We start from the raw sequence: 26,834 nt of genomic DNA on the forward strand, positions 1-26,834 counted from the left end.
TAAATCATTGATACAGGCTACAACCGGAACTAGTCAATGAAGTAAATCACTGATGTAGGCCACAACCGGAACTAGTCAATGAAGTAAATCATTGATACAGGCCACAACCGGAACTAGTAAATGAAGTAAATCATTGATACAGGCCACAACCGGACTAGCCAATGAAGTTAATCACTGATATAGTTCACAGCCGGATCTAGGGATATTTAAATTGTAACCATGTGAATGCTGCTTAGTTTGACATAGGATTACCCGATCTTTAATGTGTTGCCTAGGAAAAAAACGTTAGTACATGTACTTGCTTAGACCATTGTAATGATTTCTTTATGCAAATAACAGATCAAACCCTAGCAGTTAACATCTAGTTCCAGTAATTATGCCTCCAATATTGATGCCACATTGACAAATTGAAAACTTGTAGTGTAACAGTACCGACATAAACCCACGTCCTCAGAGTCAGGCATCTGGATTAATGTTAAAACGCTTATCCACTTAACACATATGACTTGTGCACAGAGTATTGAAACAAGGAAAATGCTCACCGCACCAAGAACCCGTGGTAAATACATAAAATAAAATCCAAAATGAAACCAGAGCAATTGGGCATCGTGAGATTCCATAAATACAATTCAAAACAGTATAAGCACTTCATTTTTGTGCTACGTTGTAGTTACGCCACCGGTTTATCGGATTTCGTTAAAAATGTAACACTCGGGGTGGGCGATGATAGGTGTTCAGTTGTTCTCGTGCTGCACGTGGTCCTTCTCACGCACGCTGTCGCCGAATTCGTTTTATACAGCTATACTATACTGTTACACGATAAGGTACCCCGACGCTTTTTTTTTCTGGTATTCCGTGCATTTAGACGGTTTACATGACAGACGCAAGCTCCGACATTCATGCAGTTTGGCCATCACTCTATCATGTATGAAGGTTCATACTCCAGTGAACTCATACAAAGTGGAAGTCAGTTCTTAATTGTCTGATAGCAATTGCCCCGTATGTCGCATTCTTATGTGGATGTTAAAAAAACACACAAAAACATATGAGGGTATATGTTTATTGTATTGTTCAAGAGGTAGCCGGCACGCATACATTTATCGCCCATAGTAGGAGTAGTACGAGTGGACCGTGCACCGCCCGCACGAAGCTCTGCAGGACAGGTACATGTAGGCGGGGTTGCGTCTACACTCGCCTGTCCTGGCCCAGGCTGCGCACTGGTAGTTTTCGTCCCTGCACGTCACGCTGCTGGAGGTCCTTGACCCTGATGACGTGTTTGCTGAAACGTTCACAATGGCTTAATTGCTTTTGATATGATAGGCAGACATAGATAATCATCTTTTCTCTGATGATGGACTATAGTATCTGCATACGCCTTGTAAATCACATTTATGTCAGTATAAATATACAAACCTTAGAGGCGATCAATGGTTTCTAAAATGTTTTGTTTTTTCAGTTAATGGTAACGAAATGATAGCTTTATCTGTTCTATACAACTGGTCATTCTAGAAACAGTAAAACTGACGCCTCAAAGTGAGACGACGCTGGCGATGAGTTGGCCCCACATGAATCTCTGTTTGAATTTAACCCTGGTTTATGCAACATTACATTTCCTTACGCACACGATGAAACTGCAGGCTCTTGTCTTTTCACAAAAGTATAGTAGAGAACAGTTTGAGGTTACAATATACATACTGTTCCTATCATATAACGTAACCATACATGTTGACATGCACTCTACCCGCGCAGACCGCCCGCCCAAGAGGCTGCGCGCCTCCGCCATCTTTCCCCTGCGTGTGACGTCCAGGTCTCCCTCACTTCTTGGTCAAGGTCAATACTGGATTTGATTAAACACCATGGACATAACAGACTTGAAAAAAGTCGCGCGTAAAGTTTGACATTGAGCGCCCAAATAAATGAGCCCCTGGTAGTTAGGAATCTAGCTATAGATAGCGCATAGCATATGTATATATATCCTACAGATGTCAAATAAGGGTCTTTGAACAGACAGACGGCGGGCAGTGTATGCTGTAAGCTTTAGTGGTCTAAAAACAAATCTGCAAATTGGTCTCAATGCATACATTTAAAAAAATGAGATATTTTCATGTTCTTTCTAAGAGCATTACATTTCTATACACATGCACAAAAGTTAAGCGCCGCCCACCATATTTGTGAGCTGTTACTTTTGGCACTTAATGATGACTATTATAACGAGATGTACGATTGTTATAAGCCGTATATGTAAACCTCATGTGATGCAAAAGTTGTCCCAAAGCAAGTTTATCTTGTGTTCCAAAAGAATATGAGCAGAAAGGAATTTTACCGAAGACCAGAAATTGAAGGATTAGAAAACATTGAAAAACTTTTTTTGTCATGTAACTGTCATGATATCAGCAGACCATATCAGGTGTCACATAGACACCCTAGGGAGTGTCTATGCAAGACAGATACGTCAGTAACGTGTGTATGATCCACGGACATTGACCACAGCTTCAACCCTACGCCTCATACTCATTACAACTCGTTGAATGCTTCTCTGAGGCAAACGGATCCATTCTTCATGAAGTGCGGCTTCAAGTCCAGCGAGATTTTGAACTGGGGGATCACGATGTCTTATTTTCCGGCCAAGAATGTCCCAGAGATGCTCAATCGGATTAAGATCAGGACTACAGGCCGGTCAAGGAAGAGTGGCAATAGCTTCTTGACGCAAATAAGCCAAAAATGCTCGAGATCTGTGTGGTCTAGCATTGTCGTCCATGTAAACAGGTCTTGTCTGAAGAGGATGGTTGTCAAAATGAGGGACTACCACTGGACGAAGAACGGCATCTTAGTATTGTTGGCCATTCAGGTTTCCACGAATTGTCACCAGCGGAAGTTTGCAGCCGAAGGAAACACAAACCCATATCATGACAGCCCCAATCGTTTGTAGCAGCATTGCACTCGTCAGACCAATAGATCCTTCTCCAGTTGGCCAAGTTCCATCGACTACGGGCACGACACCATATCAGACGATTCCGCATGTGCCTCTCAAACGTTGAGGACGTTTTACTGGTCTTCTGGCGTTATAACCAGCCGCTCTGAGGCGACGCAGTCTTAAATCTGTTGAAGTGGCAAATGGATTTCGTCTAACTATCCTGAAAAGACGTCTACCCTCTCTGTTAGAGGTCTTTCTTGGCCTACCAGACCTATGCCTGTCATTGACATTATTGGTTTGACACTGTGATGATGACCCTTTTGTCTTGCAATGGCCCTGCATGACATGCTAGCATTTTTCATGCCTATCACTTGCCATCTTTCATCGTTCGTTAACTTTCTTCTCTCCATGGCTGATTTCTCTATTGGAAGGGGAATCTCACACAGGAGCAAAATGCAACCACGGGACTGGAACTTGAATTTCACTATTTATAGGGTAGGGGAACTGCAGCAACACGTAAAGCACGCTTTCCTTGTGGTATCTGAACAAATTTGGGTTCATGAAACTATGGAAGCATAATTTAGTCATACATCATCATATTTCGTATTTCTGATTCCCACACGTGAAATCAAGAGACTGTGAATATGGTGGCGCTTAATTTTTGTGCATGTGTATATATTGAGAAATATAAGTTTGACCAATAAGTAATTTACAGATCACGCATCGCAAAAACGCGTAATACAAATATGCCCTCCTTCTGTGCCTTGACACAACACCAGTTGACCATATTGCAGGGGAACCATAACCTGACATGATGACAAGCATGCAGCTGGGTCTTTGTGAACAGTCTCATGCACAATCTGTAGTCGTTTTGTTTGTTTTCTTGTTTAACACCGCACTCAGCAATATTCCATGTAGCTATATGACGACGGTCTGTAATTGATGAGTCTGGATCAGTGATTGACATTATAAGCATCGATCCACGCAAATGGGACAAGATGTCATGCATCAACAAGTCAAGTCAGCGAGCCTGACCACCCGCTCCCATTAGTCGCCTCTTATGACAAGCATAGTTGCCTCTTGCGGCAAGCATGGGTTGGTGAAGACCTATTCTATATCCCTGATGTTCACTGGTACAGTCTGTAGTCTATGTGCATGCTCGAGTATATGATACCTACTTCTAGATGAGCAATGGTTGCAAGACGCCCGGCAGTTAGTGGCCATGTACGTGCGGTAGGTGTAGTTGTTGCAGTAGCCGCTCCTCCACCAGTAGTTGCATGAACGATTCAGGTCACGACATGACGATGATCCTGAAAGTCAATGTGACACTTGTCAGCACCTATGCTTTTGTTGTCATTTTGGATATACCTACTTCTGATACCAAGCTCAGTTATAAATGCCTGACAAATTTCTGGCTATTCATTTAAGGAGATAAACATTATGTGTTTTCATTATGTGCTTTATATTTAACGTCGCCCCCACCTCCGCCTCCCCGGCCACACCGGTTGCAGGATCGCTTGCAGTACACCAGCATATAGGCGGGGTTGTTGCGGCACTCCCCGCGCAGGGCCCACGACGCACACTGATTGTTTCTGTCTCGACACGATCCTGAAGCAAAACAGAATCCATCTCAGTGAGTCCGCAAATATTCTACTTGTGGGGATGTTCAAAACTTTTAATGCAAACGTAAAATAATCACTGATTGTTCCCCGAATCTCCGAGACAATGCAGTATACCCGAGTTAATGTCACGATACTGTGAGTATACCCGAGTTAATGTCACGGTAACGTCAGTATACCCGAGTTAATGTCACGGCACTGTGAGTGTACCCGAGTTAATGTCACGGTAACGTCAGTATGCCCGAGTTAATGTCACGATACTGTGAGTGTATCCGAGTTAATGTCACGGTAACGTCAGTATACCCGAGTTAATGTCACGGCACTGTGAGTGTACCCGAGTTAATGTCACGGTAACGTCAGTATACCCGAGTTAATGTCACGATACTGTGAGTGTACCCGAGTTAATGTCACGGTAACGTCAGTATACCCGAGTTAATGTCACGATAATGTCAGTACATCAGAGTTAATGTTACGGTAATAAGATCAACCCAACACCTCTCCGATAATATAAATGGTGGGTCAGTAAGAATATCATTACTACCATATCATAAAATAGTGTTTCGTTAATATCACACTATGACTCGACAGCATAACCAAGAAGTGATATGTACCTCTGGTTCCAGTCCCTGTGCCAGTTCCAGTTCCAGTTCCGGTTCCAGTCCCTGTTCCGGTTCCGGTTCCAGTTCCGGTTCCAGTCCCTGTGCCAGTTCCGGTTCCGGTTCCAGTCCCTGTGCCAGTGCCGGTTCCAGTACTTCCACCACTACATATCCTGTAGGGAGATCCGGGACACCAGCACTTACAATCTTTACCCACAAATCCACTTCCCGGACACTCGCTGTCTTGCTTGTTACAGTGTCCTGTCAACATCCCAATACAACTACAGACACAGACAATGCACACATGGGTACTACAGACAAAGGGTACAGAACAATGGTTTCTTTTGAATTAAGTCTGGAGAGGATACAGATGTGGTCAAATGTGGTCTGCAGCTACAGGTGTGATGTTTCTCTATGAAGTATCTCTGGCGAGAGTGTCTCACCTCCACAGTTGTACATCTTATTGGCCAGCTTGATGTCATTGAAGCTTAGGCCCTGTTGTCTGCCGATGACGTTCTGGTACTTGCTCTGCTTCGTGATGATAGTGTAGCCGCCATTCTGAGAAAAAGCCTGCAAAAAACCGGATGCTGTATCCCAAGAGCTAAGTCAACATTATAGTTAAATTAATGGCTTGTAAGGTGGCGCTGTTTTAAAAAAATATTTAGGTTCATTGTAAAAAAAATATATGGACGTCTCCATTCAAAATCCCAGCTCCGCAATGCTCCGCAGTGACAAGTGCCGGTATCAGATCATAAGTCAATCAACATGTCAATAAGGATTCCGCAGGACCAAGAAGTTACTTACACATTATGACAACGTTACAGTGACTGTGAAAAGTGAACCAAGAGCTTCTATTTCTTAAATATGGATTAGCACGCAATGTGCAAATATCACGTTCTGAAACTGACACCGCCTGACAACAAAAAAAAAGAAACAAAAACAAGTATTTAAAAATGATCAAATAATACAATAAAAACCACAAGGTATCGACTCGAACACGAATACGCTATGGTACAATGCACATCGCGGCTGTGGTTGTCCACAATATCAACAAAGGTGTGGACATTATTTCCCACAGCTATATCAACTTCAGCACTACAAGCGACGTGTTGCTGGGGTACTATCTTATTAAATACCCTGGTCCAAACATATTATTTACAGACCGCCTGTTCACAAAGACACAGCTGACACAAACAAAGTACATGACACAAGGCCTTATATACTGTCCGTGCAAAGTAGGGGGATCATGAACTTTAAAGGTTATGATCGGTCGTCAGGAGAAAGGCAGTTTTGGAAATGGCTGCCAGAGATAGAGTGCTTTTGCAACCAACGCCAACGCCACAACACACCCAACGGTATTATCCACTGTGGCACGTAAGCTCCTTACTTTTGTTTTAATGCAGGATTTGTGATAAGATTTTGAATGTGTCGTCCAAAATGTCCTGGACGCGCAAGAGCTATTGGTTTGCTTCACGCTGGTAGAACTCTGCGGTGGCCAAACCGTCCTGGACGCCCAAGGGCCATTGGTTTGCTTCACGCTGGTAGAACTCAGTGGTGGCCAAACTGTCCTGGACGCCCAAGGGCTATTGGTTTGCTTCTTCACGCCGGTAGAATTCAGCGGTGGCCAAACTGTCCTGGACGCCCAAGGGCTATTTGTTTGCTTCACACTGGTAGAACTCAGCGGTGGCCAATATGTCCAATGTATCTGTCTCTGTGATTGCCCATCTTCCCGAGGCAAGGAAGTTAACTGACTATAAAAGTCCAGTTTCCACCCTTGCCGAACTAGGCTGGAATTCCTGGGCTCGACCGTAGCGCCACCAGTGGTTATTACGAGTTATGTTCCTTCTAAGCTTCTCCTATGAACCAGTCAGATTTCACCTCTCGTATCACTTGCATTTGTTTCAAACAAAATGGTGGCGCCCAGTCAAAACGATCTGATTGATAATCAAGATCTATATTGTGATAAAACGGGTCTTACATAGCGAAGTGCATCAAATCACGTGAGCACCTTGATTAAAAACATGAAAAGATTTGGAAAATATCTGTTGACAACGAATTGGCGGTGCACATGCTTTGCAAATCCTGCAATCGACCGAAATCTGCACGACATTTTACAAACCGGATTTCGATTTCGGTGGGCGATTTTGATTGGACAATGCATAGACTCGTTAGCCCAGCCAAAAGACTCGTTAGCCCAGCCAAAATGTAACTCTATAATACCAGCCTAGTTCGGCAAGGGTGGAAACTGGACTTTCATAGTCAGTTAACTCACTTGCCTCGGGAAGATGGTGATTGCCAGTCTTTGGAACAAGTTTCAACAACACAGAATAGAATTAATCGGAAACCAGGCTTTAAGAAATCGATCCAAAACAACTGTTCACTTGGGCCATGCCACCGGAGTCACGTTACTTTTTGTTGTTTCTTGTTTAACGCTGCACAAGATCAGCAAGATTCCAGCATCGATCCACGCAATTGGGATATGATGACATGCATCAACCAGGTTAGCGAGCCTGATCACCCGATCCAGTTAGTCGCCTCTGACGACAAGCATAGTCACATTAAGGACGAACATCAAGTTACTTAACAATGTTTAGAAATCGCCTGCACGCAGCTAAACTAGCGTCTTAACTGTAGTGTTTGCGTGCCATGCTGGTCCACGTAGTTGCCTTCCAAGACGATAACGCTCGTGCGCACAGAGAACGTATCGTCACTGTCTACCTCCAGCAGCAAAACATCACAATAATGCAATGGCCAGCCATAAGTCCTGACCCCCCCCCCCCCCCCCCCCCCCAGATCAGGTGGGGTTTCCGGACAAGAACTGATGCTGGTCGTAAAAGGCGTCCATCGGGTGGTCAGACTCGATAACTTGGTTGTGAGTGTGTCACCGTACCCCGACGTGTTGTTCACGATATCAACCACTGAACTGACTGGGATGTTGCGGTGCGCGGCGTTAAATAACAAACAATTAATACATGGCAATGGAGATCTAACAACAATGTAAAATATCAATATCTCAAGCGGTTCAGTTGTAAATACTCACAGTAGGACTAAGATATTTACGTAGAGAAAATGTATTTTCTCCTTAGTCAATATTCAATTTTAACCATACTGAAAAGTAATGATTTCCCAAATACTTTCTTGAAAGAGTTAACTAGGTTATGTAAATACAAAATGGAGCATGGTATCATAGGTACACAATGACGACATGGATTCATAACCACATGAAACATAGCCCAGGCCAAAACTTGCGTTACGCCCAAAGTAACTACTGTTTTGGGAAAATACAATTTCACTAGTTTCTACGGCACAGCACAATGTCGCACGTTCCCACGGTACAACACAATGTCGCACGTTCCCACGGTACAAGACAATGTCGTACGTTCCCACGGTACAAGACAATGTCGCACGTTCCCACGGTACAACACAATGTCGCACGTTCCCACGGTACAACACAATGTCGCACGTTCCAACGGTACAACACAATGTCGCACGTTCCCACGGTACAACACAATGTCGCACGTTCCCACGGTACAAGATAGTGCAAGTAGTTTCTGCAGTACCAGACAATGCCGCTACCGACATGTTATAATCTGCCATTGTTAAAGAATTAGATCAAATTCAAAATTGATAGAAACAGCTGTTTGATTGAGCTGAGGTAAATGTGGGCTATGTCGAGTGACTTTCATTGACTCGAAAAGGGCGTGAAGTCTTCTTCGTGGCAGTTTCCCTCAACTGCTGGATACATATTGGATCTGGAGATATGATAAAAGATAATGTAACGGCTTTCTGTTGGACAAGACAATGTGCATGGTCCAATCCAGGTGAGTCTTGACGTACCTTGCCACCGTAGTGCATGATGCTGTAGTAGTCATACGGCACACCACGGTCGTCGATGACGTTGGTTGTGTAACGCTGGAAATTGTATTTGACCCCGGTCGGGATGTTGGCGTAGTTGATAGTCACGTACTGGTCACGGTCAGGGCGGGTTTGCTCGTGGTGGAAACCCACCGCGTGACCCACTTCATGGGTGATAATGCTTTTCTGGAATCAAGACATTTTGACATGGTGAAAGCTCTTTAACATGCAGTACAAAAGACAGTGTCAATGGGGTATATAGTGAGTGTAGGACATCGGGGATATATAGTCAGGTAGGACATCGGGGATATACAGTGAGTGTAGGACATCGGGGGTATATAGTGAGTGTAGGACATCGGGGGTATATGGTGAGTGTAGGACATCGGGGTATATAGTAAGTGTTGGACATCGGGGATATTTAGTGAGTGTAGGACATCGGGGGTATACAGTGAGTGTAGGACATCAGGGATATTTAGTGAGTGTAGGACAGCGGGGGTATATAGTGTGTGTAGAACATTGGGGTATATAGTGAGTGTAGGACAGCGGGGTATATAGTGAGTGTAGGACATCGGGGGTATATAGTGAGTGTAGGACATCGGGGTATATAGTAAGTGTTGGACATCGGGGATATTTAGTGAGTGTAGGACATCGGGGATATATAGTGAGTGTAGGACATCGGGGATATATAGTGAGTGTAGGACATCGGGGTATATAGTAAGTGTTGGACATCGGGGATATTAAGTGAGTGTAGGACATCGGGGATATATAGTGAGTGTAGGACATCGGGGATATATAGTGAGTGTAGGACATCGGGGATATATAGTAAGTGTTGGACATCGGGGATATTTAGTGAGTGTAGGACATCGGGGATATACAGTGAGTGTAGGACATCGGGAATATACAGTGAGTGTAGGACATCGGGGATATATAGCGAGTGTAGGACATCGGGGATATATAGTGAGTGTAGGACATCGGGGATATACAGTGAGTGTAGAACATCGGGGATATACAGTGAGTGTAGGACATCGGGGATAAATGGTGAGTGTAGGACATCGGGGGTATACAGTGAGTGTAGGACATCGGGGGTATACAGTGAGTGTAGGACATCGGGGATATACAGTGAGTGTAGGACATCGGGGATATACAGTGAGTGTAGGACATCGGGGATATATAGTGAGTGTAGGACATCGGGGATATACAGTGAGTGTAGGACATTGGGGATATACAGTGAGTGTAGGACATCGGGGATATATAGTGAGTGTAGGACATCGGGGATATATAGTGAGTGTAGGACATCGGGGATATATAGTGAGTGTAGAACATCGGGGATATACAGTGAGTGTAGGACATCGGGGATATATAGTGAGTGTAGGACATCGGGGGTATACAGTGAGTGTAGGACATCGGGGATATATAGTGAGTGTAGGACATCGGGGATATATAGTGAGTGTAGGACATCGGGGATATATAGTGAGTGTAAAACATCGGGGATATACAGTGAGTGTAGGACAGCGGGGTATATAGTGAGTGTAGGACTTCGGGGGTATATAGTAAGTGTGGGACAGCGGGGGTATATAGTGAGTGTAGAACATCGGGGTATATAGTGAGTGTAGGACATCGGGGATATATAGTGAGTGTAGGACAGCGGGGGTATATAGTGAGTGTAGAACAACGGGGTATATAGTGAGTGTAAAACATCGGGGATATACAGTGAGTGTAGGACAGCGGGGTATATAGTAAGTGTAGGACAGCGGGGGTATATAGTAAGTGTAGGACAGCGGGGGTATATAGTGAGTGTAGGACATCGGGGATATACAGTGAGTGTAGGACATCGGGGATATATAGTGAGTGTAGGACATCGGGGATATATAGTGAGTGTAGAACATCGGGGATATACAGTGAGTGTAGGACATCGGGGATATATAGTGAGTGTAGGACATCGGGGATATATAGTGAGTGTAGGACATCGGGGGTATACAGTGAGTGTAGGACATCGGGGATATATAGTGAGTGTAGGACATCGGGGATATATAGTGAGTGTAGGACATCGGGGATATATAGTGAGTGTAAAACATCGGGGATATACAGTGAGTGTAGGACAGCGGGGTATATAGTGAGTGTAGGACATCGGGGGTATATAGTAAGTGTGGGACAGCGGGGGTATATAGTGAGTGTAGAACATCGGGGTATATAGTGAGTGTAGGACATCGGGGATATGTAGTGAGTGTAGGACAGCGGGGGTATATAGTGAGTGTAGAACATCGGGGATATATAGTGAGTGTAAAACATCGGGGATATACAGTGAGTGTAGGACAGCGGGGTATATAGTAAGTGTAGGACAGCGGGGGTATATAGTAAGTGTGGGACAGCGGGGGTATATAGTGAGTGTAGAACATCGGGGTATATAGTGAGTGTAGGACATCGGGGATATATAGTGAGTGTAGGACATCGGGGGTATATAGTAAGTGTAGGACAGCGGGGGTATACAGTAAGTGTAGAACATTGGGGTATATAGTGAGTGTAGAACATGGGGCTATATAGTAAATGTAGGATAGCGGGGTATATAGTGAGTGTAGGACAGCGGGGGTATATAGTGAGTGTAGAACATCGGGCTATATAGTTAGTGGAGGACATCGGGGGTATATCGTGAGTGTATGACAGCGGGGGGTATAGTTAGTGTAGGACAGCGGGGGTATATAGTGAGTGTAGGACAGCGGGGGTATATAGTGTGTGTAGAACATTGGGGTATATAGTGAGTGTAGGACAGCGGGGTATATAGTGAGTGTAGGACATCGGGGGTATATAGTGAGTGTAGGACATCGGGGTATATAGTGAGTGTAGAACATCGGGGTATATATTGAGAGTAGGACAGCGGGGGTATACAGCTGTATCCGTGCACATGACAAGTCCTTCCCTATTGAATTAAGTGAAGTGAAATGGGGTTTAACGTCGCGTCCAAGATTTTTGCACTTACATAGCGACGTGCATGCACGTGTGTGTGTGTGTGGCTGCTTGTACTAGTCCGGACTGATGCCGATTTACAGTGCTATCACACTGAGATACCATGCCGCAGTTTAACACGAATACCCCACTCAGACACAGTATACTGACCCCGAGCCGACCAGTCCTTGTTTTAGCCGGTGTTTTACAGGGTAACAACAAGTACCAACTTTTAACGTCTTTTGTGACGCGGCCGGGGATCGAACCCCGGACCTTCTGCTCTCCGGGCGGACGCTCTACCACTAGACCACGGAGGCGGTCCGACTGAATTAAGAATGAAGGGAGGTCACTTGTGCCAGAAGTGTAGACAGCTGCATCGTCTGATCGAACACACCAACTTACCACTCTACAGTTCCAGGCGAGTCCTACTGTCTGGGTGCCGCCGATCATGCCGACATTGGAAAAACAACTGCAACCAAAATTATGGATGTGCCTTTATGCTGCTTACAAGCGAGGAAGAACAACTGACAACTGAAAACATTTAACATACTTTGAACACATTTTCATTTTTTATGAACAGATAGCAGTCGTTAATCAACACATCACAAAAAGTGTTCCCCAAGTTAAGAATACAGGAAACTATGGTGAATTAAAATAGCATTTGCCTCTGATTGTGGAATCGAATGCCGGTTCGCCGCGATTATGTTTCTAGGTTCCAAGACAAATATTGAAATTTCGAGTAGCGACAGGCATGGTTGTTTGTGTTTAGTGATATCGCTATGATCTAACGGTTTCTTTCATGATAAAAGAAACAGCAGACAGAAGACACTTTCACATTTGTACTTGATCAATTATTCATTGCGATATATTCTCAGCATATCATGTTGACAATCAATCTACCCGCCGCCGTTCTGGAAGCGGATCCTATTCCTGTCCCTGGTGGTGGCCGGTCGGAAGGTGAGGCAGGTGTATCTCATCCAGTCTTGGATTGCAGCCTGGATCTCCTCGCGCTGGCCGCTGTCTGCAAGAGAGAACAGTCTCATACGTCACCTGACAAACAGTGGGTTGTCTCATACACCACCAAACACGTTGGTTATCTCATACACCTCCAGACAGACACGTGGGTTATCTCATACACCACCAAACACATGGGTTTTCTCATACACCTCCAGACAGACACGTGGGTTATCTCATACACCACCAAACACGTGGGATGTCGCATACACCTCCAGACAGACATGTAGGTTGTCTCATACACAACAAGATACACGGGTTGTCTCATACACCACAAAATACACGGGTTGTCTCATACACCACCAGAAAGACACGTGGGTTATCTCATACACCACCAAACACGTGGGTTGTCTCATACACCACCAAACACGTGGGTTGTCTCATACACCACCAAACACGTGGGTTGTCTCATACACCACCAGACAAACACGTGGGTTGTCTCATAAACCTCTAGACAAACACATGGGTTGTCTCATAGACCACCAGACAAACACGTGGCCCGTCTCATACACCATCAGACAGACGCGTGGCTTGTCTCATACACTATCAGACAAACATGTGAGATTCTCATACACAACCAGACAGACACGTGGGTAGTCTCATACACCTCCAGACAAACCCGTGGGTTGTCTCATACACTATCAGACAAACACGTGGGTTGTCTCACACACTATCAGACAAACACGTGGGTTGTCTCATACACTATCAGACAAACACGTGGGTTGTCTCATACACCACTAGACAAACACGTGGGTTGTCTCACACACCCTCAGACAAACACGTGGGTTGTCTCACACACCCTCAGACAAACACGTGGGTTGTCTCATACACCCTCATACAAACACGTGGGTTGTCTCATACACTATCAGACAAACATGCGGGTTGCCTCATACACGACTAGACAAACACGTGGGTTGTCTCATACACCCTCAGACAAACACGTGGGTTGTCTCATACACCCTCAGACAAACACGTGGGTTGTCTCATACACCCTCAGACAAACACGTGGGTTGTCTCATACACTATCAGACAAACACGTGGGTTGTCTCATACACCTCCAGACAAACGCGTGGGTTGTCTCATACACCTCCAGACAAACCCGTGGGTTGTCTCATACACTATCAGACAAACACGTGGGTTGCCTCATACACCACTAGACAAACACGTGGGTTTACTCATACAACACCAGACAAACACGTGGGTTGTCTCATACACCACCAGACAGACACCTGGGCGGTCACATACACCACCAAAGACAGACGGGTTGTCTCATACACCACCAAACACGTGGGTTGTCTCATACACCACCAGACACACGTGGTTTGTCACATACACCACCAGACAAACACGTGGGTTGTCTCATAAACCTCTAGACAAACACATGGGTTGTTTCATAGACCACCAGACAAACACGTGGGTTGTCTCATACACCGCCAGACGAAAACGTGTGTTGTTTCATACACCACCAGACACGTGGCCCGTCTCATACACCATCAGACAGACGCGTGGCTTGTCTCATACAACACCGGACAAACATGTGAGATTCTCATACACAACCAGACAGACACGTGGGTTGTCTCATACACCTCCAGACAAACACGCGGGTTGTCTCATACACTATCAGACAAACCCGTGGGTTGTCTCATACACCACTAGACAAACCCGTGGGCTGTCTCATACACGATCAGACAAACACGCAGATTTTCTAACACACCTCAAGACAAAAACGCGGGTTGTCTCATACACTATCAGACAAACAGTGGGTTGTCTCATTCACCACCAGACAAACGCGTGGGTTGTCTCATACACCACCGGACAAACATGTGAGATTCTCATACACAACCAGACAGACACGTGGGTTGTCTCATACACCTCCAGACAAACACGCGGGTTGTCTCATACACTATCAGACAAACCCGTGGGTTGTCTCATACACTATCAGACAAACACGTGGGTTGTCTCACACACTATCAGACAAACACTTGGGTTGTCTCACACACTATCAGACAAACACGTGGGTTGTCTCATACACTATCAGACAAACACGCGGGTTGTCTCATACACCACTAGACAAACCCGTGGGCTGTCTCATACACGATCAGACAAACACGCAGATTTTCTAACACACCTCAAGACAAAAACGCGGGTTGTCTCATACACTATCAGACAAACAGTGGGTTGTCTCATTCACCACCAGACAAACGCGTGGGTTGTCTCATACACCACCGGACAAACATGTGAGATTCTCATACACAACCAGACAGACACGTGGGTTGTCTCATACACCTCCAGACAAACACGCGGGTTGTCTCATACACTATCAGACAAACCCGTGGGTTGTCTCATACACTATCAGACAAACACGTGGGTTGTCTGACACACTATCAGACAAACACGTGGGTTGTCTCATACACCACTAGACAAACACGTGGGTTGTCTCACACACTATCAGACAAACACGTGGGTTGTCCCATACACCTACAGACAAACGCGTGGGTTGTCTCACACACTATCAGACAAACACGTGGGTTGTCTCATACACTATCAGACAAACACGCGGGTTGTCTCATACACCTCCAGACAAACACGTGGGTTGTCTTATACACCTCCAGACAAACACGTGGGTTGTCTCATACACTATCAAACAAACACGTGGGTTGCCTCATACACCACTAGACAAACACGTGGGTTGTCTCATACACCACCAGACAGACACGTGGGCGGTCACATACACCACCAAAGACAGACGGGTTGCCTCATACACCACCAAACACGTGGGTTGTCACATACACCACCAGACACACGTGGTTTGTCACATACACCAGAAAGACACTTGGGGCGGCATCCCGAGTACTCACTGAATGTGCCTGACGCTATTTCATATGGGATTGTGTTACTTGTCCACTTGTTCCCGCCTCGGCCAAACCGGATGCCCTTCCTCTTGTGCCTGGTGCCTAGCCCTGACGAGGAGGAGTTCCTTGGGCAGGAAGAGAGAGACCACAGTGTTCATACTCCCATCGACAGAAACAATACTGTGCAGTCTTCGTTTACTATTTCTTTATAATATCTGCGTGATAAATAATATCTACCATGCATGTACAGCTTGATATGTATTAACACTTAGACATACTCCACACACAAGAACCCATATGCTATACCGTATCAACACTTATAATGAGTATGTCCTTTGCACTGACTGATAGTACCTACGGCCTATACACACAGCTGCACTATCCGCATCATCAGGACACTGTCAGTACTTACGACCAATGATTTACATATACTCACAGCTGCACTATCCTTATCAAGGGAATTATTTATCTATACCTACAGCTGCTCTGTCCTTATCAAGGGTATTATTTATCTATACCCACAGCTGCGTTATCCGTATAAGCAGCATGATTTATCTATACTCACAGTTGCACTATCCTTATCAACAGAGTGGTTTATCTATACTCACAGCTGCACTATCCATATCAACAGGATTATTTATCTATACTCACAGCTGCTCTATCCGTACCAACAGGATTATTTATCTAGACTCATAGCTGCGCTATCCTTATCAAAGGGATTATATATCTATACTCACAGCTGCACTATCCGTATTAACATAATGATTTATCTATACTCACAGCTGCACTGTCCGTATCAACAGGATGGTTTATCTATACTCACAGCTGCTCTTTCCGTACCCACAGGATTATTTATCTATACTCACAGCTGCACTGTCCGTATCAACAGGATGGTTTATCTATACTCACAGCTGCTCTTTCCGTACCCACAGGATTATTTATCTATACTCACAGTTGCACTATCCTTATCAACAGGATGGTTTATCTATACTCACAGCAGCTCTATCCGTACCCACATGATTATTCATCTATACTCACAGTTGCACTATCCTTATCAACAAGATGGTTTGTCTATACTCACAGCTGCACTATCCATATCAACAGGATTATTTATCTATACTCACAGCTGCACTATCCTTATCAACAGGATGATTTATCTATACTCACAGATGCATTATCCTTATCAACAGGATGATTTATCTATACTCACAGATGCATTATCCTTATCAACAGGATGATTTATCTATACTCACAGCTGCATTATCCTTATCAACAGGATGATTTATCTATACTCACAGATGCATTATCCTTATCAACAGGATGATTTATCTATACTCACAGCTGCACTACCCTTATCAACAGGACACTGTCGGTACTTACGACCAATGATTTATCTATACTCACAGCTGCACTATCTCCGCCCACTGCTCCATGGGAAACACCATGTCAAGCTCCATGGTGACAGTTAAACTGTGCTCGTCGAACATAAAGTCAAACTGGTGACCTGGTGACAGAGACGATATATATGTATGTATATATGTATGTATGTATGTATGTATGTATGTATGTATGTATGTATGTATGTATGTATGTATGTATGTATGTATGTATAATGTGTTTATTTCAAAATTCAATTTTTTATTTTTGCACCAAACACTGACAACTGGACCGCCTGCATGGTCTAGTTGATAGTGCGTCTGTCCGGACAGCGATGGGCGACAGATCTGTCGAAATAGCAGACCAAAGGAATGAGGGAGGTGTGTGTGTGTGTGTGTGTGTGTGTGTGTGTTTGTGTGTGTGTTTGTGTGTGTGTTCTGTTGTCCAATGAAGTCTGTCACCACACGTGCAATGTGAGGTCGTACGTTGTTTTACAGTAAAATGATGTGACGTCCATGGGTCAGAAGGGACGTGAGAACGGACAACTTCTGTCATCGAAGTCATCGATGTCCACTAGAGGGGTCCTGCAATGCGCAACGATGTATCCCCTCCCGATTGCGCTCCCACGCCCTAATTCAGAATCCCGAACAACAAACGCATCACAGAATCACAGACTCATTTGTGAAGAGGACAAATCTATACCTCGCACTCCTTAAACTAATCACACGTAAGCCAGAGATACCGCGGGCTGTCAAAGTTGCTGTCTGAAACCGATTTCACGGGTGTGAACCATACGGACATCATCATCTTACCGACGTGACGTTACTCGTGGACGTCCAGAACGTGGTCTGTCCGTGGTGTTGCCAGTCTGGTACCGACCCCAGAGTGACTTTATGGCGTTACGATGAACACCAAAACTCCGAACAACGTTTTGTGAAATTCCGGATTCAAGCATTTAAATTGCACGCAACCGCTCATTATCAGACAGAGGGGCCCGGGTGGCCCAGTCGTCTAAGGCGCCGCGATTCGCTGTGCAGAGTTGCGTCCCTTGGGCACGCCAGAAACCTATGATTGTGGGTTCGAATCCCGGTTCGCCCCGATTATGCTTCTATGTTTGTCAGCACCATACCCGTGCTCGTGGGTTTCACCGAAGTGGTAAACGTCTAAGACCTGCATCACTTCTGGCTTTCCTCCCACATCAAGCTGATACGCCGTGATATAACTGGAATACTGTTAAAAGCGGCGTTAAACTAAACTCACTCACTCACTCATTATCAGACAGGCGAGGCATAACGTTTACGAGGTTTTGCCGTTGCTTTTCACAGTTATAACACTTCAACGATTTTCTCTGAGACCAGGTACAGTCAGGTGCATCATGGGTAATCATGACAAAGTGTGTACATGTCATTACCATGCATGGTTCTGAAAAAATAACAATTATATTTTAATGTGATTTGTTATGGTGCACATACATTTCTTTTAATACATTTACAGAGCTCCAGATAAGCTTTTGGTGTTGTGGGTATTTTACCCATGCATTTTAAAATCATTGGGTATCAGTAATTCTAGGTGCGTATTCAAATTTCTGTTACCCACTAGTTTTTACACATGTGGGTATTTAAGTTAAATATTTAAAAACACTATTCATCTAGTCCCTGCAAACTGGTGTCGTGTGGGTTCGAGAGCTTTATAGGACTCAAAAATACCACCATACTTCCACAAGAAAGTGTGATGGCAAATTATCATGATGAGTTTGGCAAGGTTGACGGAATGCCAACTTATAATTTCAATATAAGTTGCTCATTTGCTAATCAAATACGCAGGGTTACTTCACAATATTTTGATGATACGCACAAGTTTTATTTTTGTAGCGTATCTGTAATGTTCGTTGCGTATTTGATACGCTTGGATTATATTTTACTGCGTATTTCTGCATTTCTGATGCGTATTTCACGCAGATACGCAGCTTATCTGGAGCTCTGCCATTTACACTTACTGGATACCACTTAGTTGTTATGAGGGAGACTGTTACGTTAAAATGTCGTAATTTAAATTATAGCCCTTACACAGACAGTGGGCACAGGACGCCGAACTCCCATGCACGCCCCAAACCACTTGTTGAGAAGTACATGTAGTAGTGAGTTACGTATCGAAAGTTTGAATTGATTCGTTTTAAATTAGTGTGTTTTTGTATTAAAAAAACCCATTTAAAACTATATTTAAAGATATGCATTTGTCATGATAATGAATGTGATTTCGGATCAGTGCCATATAACACATTGCAAACGGGAGAGGATTAATTTGTTTTAAGGATTGACTGTAGATTTTTTTCTGTTCATTGAGGTATGAATCGAAAAACCGATCGAGCGTGCACGTTTGCTGTTTCATTCCTTCTCAGCCTTCGGTCTCAAAGGGTAGATTGGACAATGAATATGCATGAATAAGCTTAATGTCCTGCGCATGACTATACACATGAGCAGGAAGGGAATGACCTCGACTGTAATTTTGGGATTCTCCCACATTCCGTTGAAATAAAAGTAGTCCGCTTCGGTGGGCGTGGCTTAATGTTTTACATTTATTGGGAAATCAATGCAATAACACGTGACCAATTCAGCTAATCAAAAAGCAGGAATTACAATGAACACAACGAAAATTTAATTATGTATGTATGTATAAATATATTACCTGCACTACATGTAAATACCTTCTGACTGGGTACCCTTCTACAGACTAAAACAACAATTATTATGGCCCAGTGCACGCAGTGCTGACTGCCTATTACTACATATTGATACTGCCTATTACTACGTATTAATACTACCTATTACTACATATTAATACTACCTATTACTACATATTAATACTGCCTATTACTACATATTAATACTGCCTATTACTACATATTAATACTCCCTATTACCACACATCAATACTGCATATTAGTGGAATGAAGCAGTCCAACAAGAAATACAAGAAGTGATTGTTTGTACGAGGTCCATCAGTCAGGTGGTGGCTCCACAGCGACACGGGGAAGCGTACATCGTCATCCAGCCAGTTCATAACCATGTAGTCGTTGAATTCAATGGCTCTCTGAACTTCTGGCGTTGAGTCCATGTCCACCAGATTGTTTTATCCACTGTCGTACAGCTGGATCTTCTTTATACTGGAAAGCAAGGCCTAGATCTTGGGTTTTCCTCCAAAGCGCATGTCTAAAGTGGAAGAAGCAGCCCTTCGTTTCGGCATCTGGGAAGTCATCTTCACTTGCACGGATTGTAGCAAGTTCCAAATCCGGCGCAACTGACAGACTCAGTCTGTTGCACTTCTGTCTTGATGAGGCTGATAGGTCTGCTGTACGTTTCTTTCTGGCGACCTGGCAAAATAGCACAGAGGAGTGGGTATGACACGGATCCAGTCCTAGCATGTATGATATAGACTTGGTCCCACAGGACAGGGCAACGGGCTGGCCATCTGATGTCTGTGTCCACCCTCCTTCCATCTGAACTGCGGCTCTCGTCTGTGGCAGAACGGGTATGGTCTTCCTTCTGTGTCTGTACACAGCGCTACACAAACATGGTAGGAATGGAACAAGTCGGGGTCCTGTCTAGTTCCTTCTTCGTTCTACAGAGCATGCATCTGAGTGGTTTCATCGTGGGCTCTCTTTCTGATGGTGCTGAGAAAACGGAGTTTGTTGCTATCGTCTGGAGGGTGGGAATCGCCTTCAGTGGTACCTCTTCATTTACATGTAGACCTGACACACTTCAAGTGAATGCAGGTCTGTCTGTCTAGCAATATTCTTGTTATACAGGGAACCCCCAAGTAGCTCTTGAGAGCTCCCCTTCTGTGACATGACAAACTCCACCTTCCTTCAACCAGCAATTGTGATACACCATGCTGTTGTTGTTGCTTTAAGTGCTTAAGAGGTCACCTTCTGCATATTTAGCCCCCGATGAAATGTCCCTCTAAGGTATAATAAATGTTTTAAGCAAATAGTGTACAAATGGCGTCCAAATGTTAATTGTGACAAAACCAAAGCTGTCCGTTTTAGGAAGAAATCTGTTTTAAGATCCTGCTGTATTTGTCAGTGTGGGGATGTCCCAATTGCTTACAACAGTATTTACCGTTACTTGCCTGTGTTTAGATGAACACATGGATATAATGCAACAGGTAAGGAACTATGTCAATCAGCAAGTAGAGCCATATCTGCTTTGTACACAAAGTTTATGTATGCAGGGAGAATGTCTTAGATGTTTTTACCAAACTATATAGGTCTCTTGTTGAGCCTGTATTACTGTATGGTGCCAGAATTTGGGGGATATATCAGTACAGAGAAGTAGAAACAGTGCAGAATTAGGCCTGGGGAATGTTTCTTGGAGTAAGAAAGAATGCGCCAGTTATTGCAATTAGGGAGATATGGATGGCTTTCTTTTAATGTCAGTCAGAAAACAGATTGTTTTAGATATCTCTTTCGTCTAACATTCATGCGACCTACTCGCTTTCCTATACAAATTCATGAAAGGGCTGAACTTAAAGGGGGATTCTAGGTAAACCATCCAATAGCAAAATAATGCAGTTTACGAGAAATAACCAATATACTTGCAATTTTAGCTATCATTTCTGAAACCGGAAGCACGTACCGCATGTGACACATGACGGAAAAATATGCACAAGTTGGTAAGCTATCATAAAGAAATTCCGAAATAGATTCAAATTCAAAAGAAAAATACATAATTTACTATTTTTTGTCAACTATTTACTATTTATTGATCTGGACAGCAGTCTTCACTCCTATTTGTTTCATATTTCTACGTGATTGTCGCCATCAAATGTGTAAGTCTAAATCCGAAACCGTAATGGATTTCACGCTCGATGATTTTAACTTTAAAATGTTTTCTGAAAACGACCGCAACGGACAGCGATATAACGTATTGATATGCCATAATAATAACAAAATAATATTGTTATTGGTCTAACATTACAAAAAGAACAATTTAAAATATTAAAGATGTTGTTGAAAACTTTCTGAGAACCTCCCGTCCTCTGATCCGATTAAAATTTTGGTACACGACGAGGTAGTGGAATATATATAGATTCTAGGCTCCTATATGTGATTTTGTACCCAAAACAAATTAAATTGTACCCAAAATACTTTGTGAATTTGTACCCAAGAAAATAAGACAACAGATCTATAATTATATTTATGTTTTCGTGTAGATGAACAGAACACATAATAAAATATTTCATCAAGTTCATAATATGATTATGACTGTTCACCTTGAAATTGATTGTTTAGTTTTGAGAGAAAATTGACCTCTTGTCACTGAAGAAGAGGCCAGTTAAGTTGGTTAAACCTAAGTTAGAATGTATTGTTTTAATAGGAAAGTGATATTATGTTAAGTTTAAGACACCAAAATTAATGTATATCTTTGAAATAATTCTAGGTAAATCTACAAAATCACATACCCATTAGGGTACCAAATCACTAGAAATTTTGGGTACAAAAGTCACCACTGTACATTTCAACTGGTTTTCGTAAATCAATGGGATAAAAAAAATTCGTCTGAATGATTCCTTTTCTCATTTTAAGACAAGAATTTGTTTTACATTACAAAACAGGCAGATCTAAACAGATCACGTTTTGTCCTAAAAATATATAAAAATGTGAAACATATGGAAACCTCAGAAATGAGGGCTTATAAAGTTATAATTCAACCTAACTTGTCACATGGTTTGACTTAGGTCTATCTAAGAAAAGCCCTTATGAAAATCTTTTTTTATTTTTTTTATGACACTGACATTTCTGGCACTTAGACAAAGAGTATCCAAGGAAAGACAGATATGTTTTTGAATGAAAATATGACTTTCCTTTATCATTCTTTTTTCATGGTGACAGGGGAACTTTTATACACACCAGCTGAGGAAGTTGTGATACTGTGATTGCATACAAAGGAAAAACAGGTTGGAAGCAGTACCTGTATGTATAAAATAGACCACATAAGGTGAACAAAAGAAATGGATTGGCTGACTGGAAAAAATACATCTCGCAAGGGTAAACATGTACACAGGCATGTTTCTTTTCATTCCATCCAGAAGACTGAGATAGCATTTTCTAAGAAACATATGGCTAACTTACCAGCTTATATGCCACCATGGTTCTTGTGATTAAACAAACAAAAATGTCATGTACTGTTACAGGTACTGTTACTGTAATTAATGTATCATTTTCCTATTAAATTATATTTCAGAATTGTTTTATTTGGAAACAAAACACATAATGCACAAGATTAATGTCCATATGAGTTTAGTACATGTATGTATATATGTTAAGGATCTGATTTATTCATTATTCATGGAATACTAAAATTAAAATGATGACGTCAGAGAGTTACTTATTCACATAGTTGATTTTCAGAGTGAAAGATACTAATTGTTGAAAAAATATGTTTAAACTAAAGATAATAATTGGAGTTTGATCAGTTACACTGTGCTGATGCAAAGACCAATATTTACTGTCCACACACACAATCATTGTGGGGAAAAAATAACTACTAAATATAACTTAAAATTTTAAAACCTGTAAACAGCTGTAAATAATTAAACAATTACAAATCTGTCATCAATACACAATCATGGTGGTCTTCATATTTTTGGAATAAATTTAGAAATCCTTCGTGAAACTGTTCTAAATTCATGCTAGAATCTATGAATGTATTCCCGAAAGGAAAACTATCCCAAACGTAATGTGGAACTAACACCGAAAATATGTACGGATCCTTTTATTGCTTATATATACCCTATCATATTCAGCAACGCGGGGATGTTATTTTGAAACAAGTTTTGTCAAGCCAATTTTCGCGCACCTGTTGTAGAGGGTGATCTTGCTGATCGACGATATCCATAGACGTATTACATGGGATACACTTGTTGTAGTGAAACTTATCAGCGTGTGCATCGCAGAAACACATATCATGTCCTATTTATATTCACCGTAACATTGAATGGCGATTCTTAAATATCAACAGAAGTTCAAATAAAAGATACCGAGAAACTTGCATGTGGCATGTTGATTTATCGTCTACCGTTTCCGGGTCACGGGAGCATGCAAGGTCAAACGGATTAACTAATACGCGAATTATATCGTCAAAGTCACATTTTTATTTCATGTTAGTGGCGATTACTGAGACTGTGTATGGACTTATGTTTTTGCTGTATGTGATAGGCGAACTATTTCAAAATTTACTGTAATTGTTTTGTTACGAAAGGTTATCAGCAGACTACCCCTTGTGACATCACATCCGGTGACCTTTGCACTTATTGAAATAGTGCTGTCAGAATTCACGATCTTTATTTTCGTTTTTCTCTCGTCATATTAATCGGAATATGACGAATAAAACATTCTTCGATGGAGAAAATCATCAACTTTCGCCAAGTTATATTTATAAAGGCAATGTAAACTTTGTTGATATTAAAATAGCAATAAGTTATGCGGAGGTCGGGCGAAGCGCGCCATGTTTGATTTTAGGACGTCTGCTAGCATCATGACACGGGTTGTTTATTTTTGTATATCGTAAATATTCAACCAAAACGCTTGAAATTAGAATTAGTGAATATTTATAAGTCATTAATTGTTTCCTGCAAATTTTATAACATTACACCACGTCAGATTAACCTGAATATTCGTATTTCTGCAACCGACATGATGACCAAATTTTTACTCAATTAAAATTAACATATCAGAGATATGATTATTGAAATCAATTTGCACAAATGTTACGATATTAAAAGGTTCCTAGCATGAAATGCAAACCACCTTCAATAACGCAATTCAGGTATAAGTTCTAGAAAATTTACAAATTTTGTGTTCGCTTTGGTCTTAACCTTGGAATGATTGAAAACATCGGGATATTTTTATATAGTATTGTGTAGTTTTCTATCAGGATTAAATGTGCAAAATATTTCTTCAATTGGCCGTTGTTTAATGAGGCACCGACAGTTTGAAATCACCCACCCTCTTTAGAGCGCCTTATGCTAAAATTAATCCAGCAGGCAGGGGTAAGAAGTGTGAAAATAATTCAGCAGGCTAAAGGTTAATCATATTTTGTGTTAAATCGCGAACCCATGCTCACTTGTGATTAATCTCTTGTACAGAACTCCTAAACCCTCAGCCGGCCTGGTCATCTTGCCATAGTTATAGACACCTACCCCGCACAATCACTCGGGCATAACTGTTGATCTCTACAGCAAGTTTGGCAAGTGGGAATGGGAGCATCTTCCCCCAAACCCTTCCCCCCATAACCCCTACAGCTTATAAGAACAAAGCCCTCTCCCTGTCATTGCACACCATTTGGTAATAAGCAATCAACTGGAGTTAATATCAAGTTGCGTCATAGATAGAGGAGGAGTGTCAGTGCTTTTTCAGGATACAAACGTACTGTCGAGAATTGAGGGCGAGGCGAATTTACCCCGATGCAGTACTGGCACAAGTTCTCTATCCGTCTTATTAGGGCACAGACAAATACTCGAGTTCTACAAACTATACACTGCCGACCGCACTAACCCACCACTCCCATTCGAAGCAGATTGGATGATTTAATATAAATTTTACGGTTCGTGCAGTCAAGTGTTGTCTGTTATGCTGAAATATTGTGCGCAAATTCCTATATTAAAAGGCGATTTATTGTGTACATCTGGCATATAAAGACATAGCTGCATATGCCAATATGTCGCTTATGGGCATACAATTCAACAATTCCAAACATGAGGGCACAAATGTAAATGCTCTGTTTCATGTAGTGTAAACGTCAAAGCCAAGCTTTCCTCTCAGGTAAAGCGGACAAGCTGTGATGTTACAATTTCCCATCTTCAACATAGATTTACAATAGTCCTAGTGCTAGCAACGTTTTGTGAAAGTGTGCTTCTGTGACTATTCGCCAATATGCTACCATAAAATGGTTAATACAAATATTCAAAGTACTGCACCGCCATACTGATATCGCCCTTACTTGAGTTTGCTGATTCGGCGATTATCTCATCAATAGATCTGGTGTCCGTCTGGGACTGACTGTTGGTGCCGCAGACAAACTGGAAACAAGTCAAGACATATCACCGTTACAGCATGCATGTCGTCTGCTCCTCCGTCACCTCTTGGGTGTGTTGGGTTATGTCCGGGTGGGAGAAATGTCCGTTTTGGGTCTAACAGAAACAAGTCCCAATAGAAACAAGCAATATGATATATTATGTACTGCACACAGTAGGAGGCATTTTGCAATTGATGACATTGAACTTTCCGAACAGGGAGAAGACAGATATGTTTGTACATGAAAGACATTTACAAGATAACATAGTATATAGGTCCCTCAGGGACTTACCAACACAAGGGGGAGCCACGCGTGTCCTCTGTTCGTGAAAGCCATGGTCAAACTGTTCATTCGGCCACAACGTTTCCAATTTTTGTTTACTGCGGCTATATAACGCACTTGGTGTGTTTATGAATCATAATTATACTTAATAGGTAATTAGAAATATTGTGGGAATATGCGCCCACATCCGGAGAGGAGTGACCTCATGTCAACATCTGTTTAACAGCCGGTGTGCGGTAACCACTATCCGAGATGTGCCAGGATTATGAGTCTTGGTCTCTGGGTTTCATCATACCACAGGGGGCTTTCCT

General features: G+C 42.7%; 1 protein-coding gene across 1 annotated transcript; it reads right to left on the reverse strand.

Annotated features, from left to right (window-relative positions):
* Positions 1–1,046: 1,046 nt before the first annotated feature.
* On the reverse strand, positions 1,047–26,604 carry LOC139473501 (zinc metalloproteinase nas-13-like). The gene is made up of 12 exons (XM_071256121.1): positions 26,533–26,604; positions 26,167–26,245; positions 17,195–17,294; positions 15,797–15,915; positions 12,825–12,945; positions 12,327–12,393; positions 8,967–9,170; positions 5,573–5,699; positions 5,145–5,390; positions 4,397–4,522; positions 4,093–4,224; positions 1,047–1,279 (listed from the first exon to the last, which is right to left on the reverse strand). The coding sequence occupies exons 1-12, from the start codon at positions 26,590–26,592 to the stop codon at positions 1,098–1,100; spliced, it is 1,563 nt and encodes a 520-aa protein (XP_071112222.1). The 5' UTR covers positions 26,593–26,604; the 3' UTR covers positions 1,047–1,097.
* Between the last annotated feature and the right edge of the window lie 230 nt (positions 26,605–26,834).

This window comes from Haliotis cracherodii, unplaced genomic scaffold, assembly GCF_022045235.1.
Source record: "Haliotis cracherodii isolate W230 unplaced genomic scaffold, xgHalCrac1.p SCAF_29, whole genome shotgun sequence".
Lineage (NCBI taxonomy): Eukaryota > Metazoa > Mollusca > Gastropoda > Lepetellida > Haliotidae > Haliotis > Haliotis cracherodii.

Bases quoted from the DNA above. Each gene is read 5' to 3' on its own strand.
- LOC139473501 (XM_071256121.1), bottom strand. From the start codon at position 26,592: ATGAACAGTTTGACCATGGCTTTCACGAACAGAGGACACGCGTGGCTC. The intron at 15,916-17,194 runs GTGAGTATAGAT...TTCCTGCCCAAG, and splicing joins TGGGCGGAGATAGTGCAGCT to GAACTCCTCCTCGTCAGGGC. The intron at 4,523-5,144 runs GTACATATCACT...GTTTTGCTTCAG, and splicing joins CACAGGGACTGGAACCAGAG to GATCGTGTCGAGACAGAAAC.